At 49.1% G+C, this 2,500-nt stretch overlaps 1 protein-coding gene across 1 annotated transcript in view; it reads left to right on the top strand.

Moving 5' to 3' along the window:
• The window catches only part of LOC307079241 (voltage-dependent calcium channel subunit alpha-2/delta-3-like), a gene marked incomplete at both ends in the record, with an annotated part of 122,284 nt that overhangs the window by 108,390 nt on the left and 11,394 nt on the right, over positions 1-2,500 (top strand). Inside the window, 2 exons of the mRNA XM_079741440.1 lie at positions 451-526; positions 831-883. Of these exons, the coding sequence (XP_079597566.1) occupies positions 451-526; positions 831-883 (129 nt within the window). The remainder of the gene's footprint in view (positions 1-450; positions 527-830; positions 884-2,500) is intronic.

A 2,500-nucleotide genomic window follows, 5' to 3' on the forward strand; every position in this document is an offset into this window, starting at 1 on the left:
ATTCTTCCTTTTTTCCTCCTTATTTTCTTCCTCCTGTCCTCACTTCCTTCCTTCCATCCCACCTTCCTTCCTTCCCTCCTTCCTCCATTCATCCAACCCTGTACTCCCTCCTCCAATCCTCACTTCCTTCCGGTCCTTCCTTATTTTCTCCTTACCTAATTTCCTCACCTCCATCCTCCTCCCCTTTGCCACTTCCTTTTTCTCCATCCATCCTCCCTCCCTTTAACTCCATCCTCCCTCCCTCGCTTTCCTCCATCCTCCCTTCCCTCCCTCCCTCCCCTCCTCCCTTCCCTTCCTCCTTCCTCCTTCCCTCCCTCCCTCCCTCCCCTCCCTCCATCCTCCCTCCCTCCCCTTCCTCCCCTCCTCCCTCCCTCCCTCCCTCCCTCCCCTCCCTCCCTCCCCTCCTCCCTCCCTCCTCCCTTCCTCCCCTCCTCCCTTCCCCCTCTATAGGGTGACCCTGTACGACTACCAGGCCATCTGCCTGATCTACTCCGAGAGGAGCGACAGCGCACACACTCTGTTGGACGTGAGTAGGCAACCACCGCAGCACGGCTCCTTCTCCCCCACACCGCGACCTCCACGTTCACACGCCGCACCACACACACACACACACACACACACACACACACACGTGCGCTAGTCCCACCGCTTAATAAAAACCCACAAGGTCTTGACTACTTTCTGGCGTGACTCATCTATGTAGATGGCGAACGCTCGGATGGAAAGCCAGCGCTGACTCACTGGAGTGGACGCTTCATTTGCGTCGGGGTTTACAAGTTGCACATGATTATTGTCTGATGAAGTCTTTTGTTTTTCTTCCTCCTCCCCAGCCGTACTTCGCCCTCCTGGCCGTTGCCAAGTGGATCCTGACCGAGCTAATTGTGTAAGACGTGTGGTTTTTGTGGTTCTCTGTATGAGTTACACCCCTGTGTGTACACGTGTGTGTGTCTCGGTGTGTTCATGTGTGTGTGTGTGGCTCTGTGTGTGAGTGTGTTGGATTGCAAAAATGAATGCATTGTAATTTGAGTTTTCTAGAGGAATCTGCTACTGGCTGAGGTTAACTAGGTGTGTGTGTGTCCGTACATGTGTGTGTGTCCGCACTTGTGAGCATGGGTTCATGGTTGTGTTTGTATGCGTTTCTTTCCGTGTGTGTTGCCTGATTACAAAAATGGATGGCATGCATTTGCATTTGAAATGTTATATGGAAATACATGCTGCTGGCTGATGTTAGCGACGTGTGTATGTCTGTCTGTGGGTCTACGCGTGTGTTTGTGTGTGTATGTGTGTGTGTCTGTCCTTCGCCGCGTGAGAGCACATGCGCGTGTGTATGATTGTGTACATTAGCTGTATGTTTGTTTATGCCTGCCCTCCTCATGAACGCTGCACTGATCATCCGTTCTCCTGCGCTGTAATGGCCTCCTGATGTTTCCTGCTGAGCGTGGTTATCCCATGATGCCCTGTTGTGGCCGCCTAGCCTCCGTGGGTGGTCCCTGGTAGTCCTGGGTTAGCCAAATTACAGTGTGCGGGGGGGGGGGAGCAACCGTGATCGCTATGCTAATTTCGCTACTTGTCACAGTGATAGCGGTTACAATTCGGGCCTCCAGTCTGTACCCGAGAGATAAAGGCACTGGGGGGTTTAAATGTTTTTTGAAGTGTAATTATGCCAAGCTCACACTACAGGACTTTTAAATCTTCACAAAATCCCGACCGAGGAGACCAGCTCACATCTAACGACTGTCAAATGACAGCTTGTACAAAACTGGCTGCACAGTACATCCCACACCAGCCAATTTACGTAGGACAGAGATTTACCGGGGGTTCACACGTCACTCGATTTGTACAGGACTAAAGAGAGTTTGAATCTTTGCGTACAGTTGCCAAGGCGGGAGTCAGACTCAGTTTACTCTCCAAGGTGAATATCCTGTCCTTGCATATTATATACAGTTCCTAGTAAATCCAATTACTTGTCAATAATGCACTGCATTCTCATTAATGAACATGGCGTAGGCTATTCAAAAAATCTGAAATGGCACTGCTGTCCATGGACGACATGGTTCTGAAAGGTGACTGCACTCTACTTATAAACACAGGCCAAATCAGATCAGCCGCGATCGTCCCCAACATTTGACTCCGTATGTTGTGTTGGATTTGGTGTCCACTTTTTCAATTGCGACAATCTAGTAGAACGATGCAATCGCGATCAACTCCCGACAAATATAAAATGATTAATTTAAAGGGATTTAGAAATGATCTTTGGCTCCCCTGACGAGGTCTAGACTGGTTTGCGACTGAAATAATCCTGTATTTGACCACATCAGATCAGAGGACCTTTCCAGGAAATGGAAACAGGATTCTTTCAGACTTCTGACAGATTATACTAGGGCTGGAAAATAGTGGCTTTAATTGTCAGATGTATTATCGGGTCAAAAGTCCTGTCTTGTGAGCTTTGGCATTAAACTCAAATCATTTAGTTGCATTACTGTTAAGCACTAGCAGTACT

The sequence above is a fragment of the Pollachius pollachius genome (genome assembly GCF_949987615.1).
Source record: "Pollachius pollachius genome assembly, chromosome: 8".
Lineage (NCBI taxonomy): Eukaryota > Metazoa > Chordata > Actinopteri > Gadiformes > Gadidae > Pollachius > Pollachius pollachius.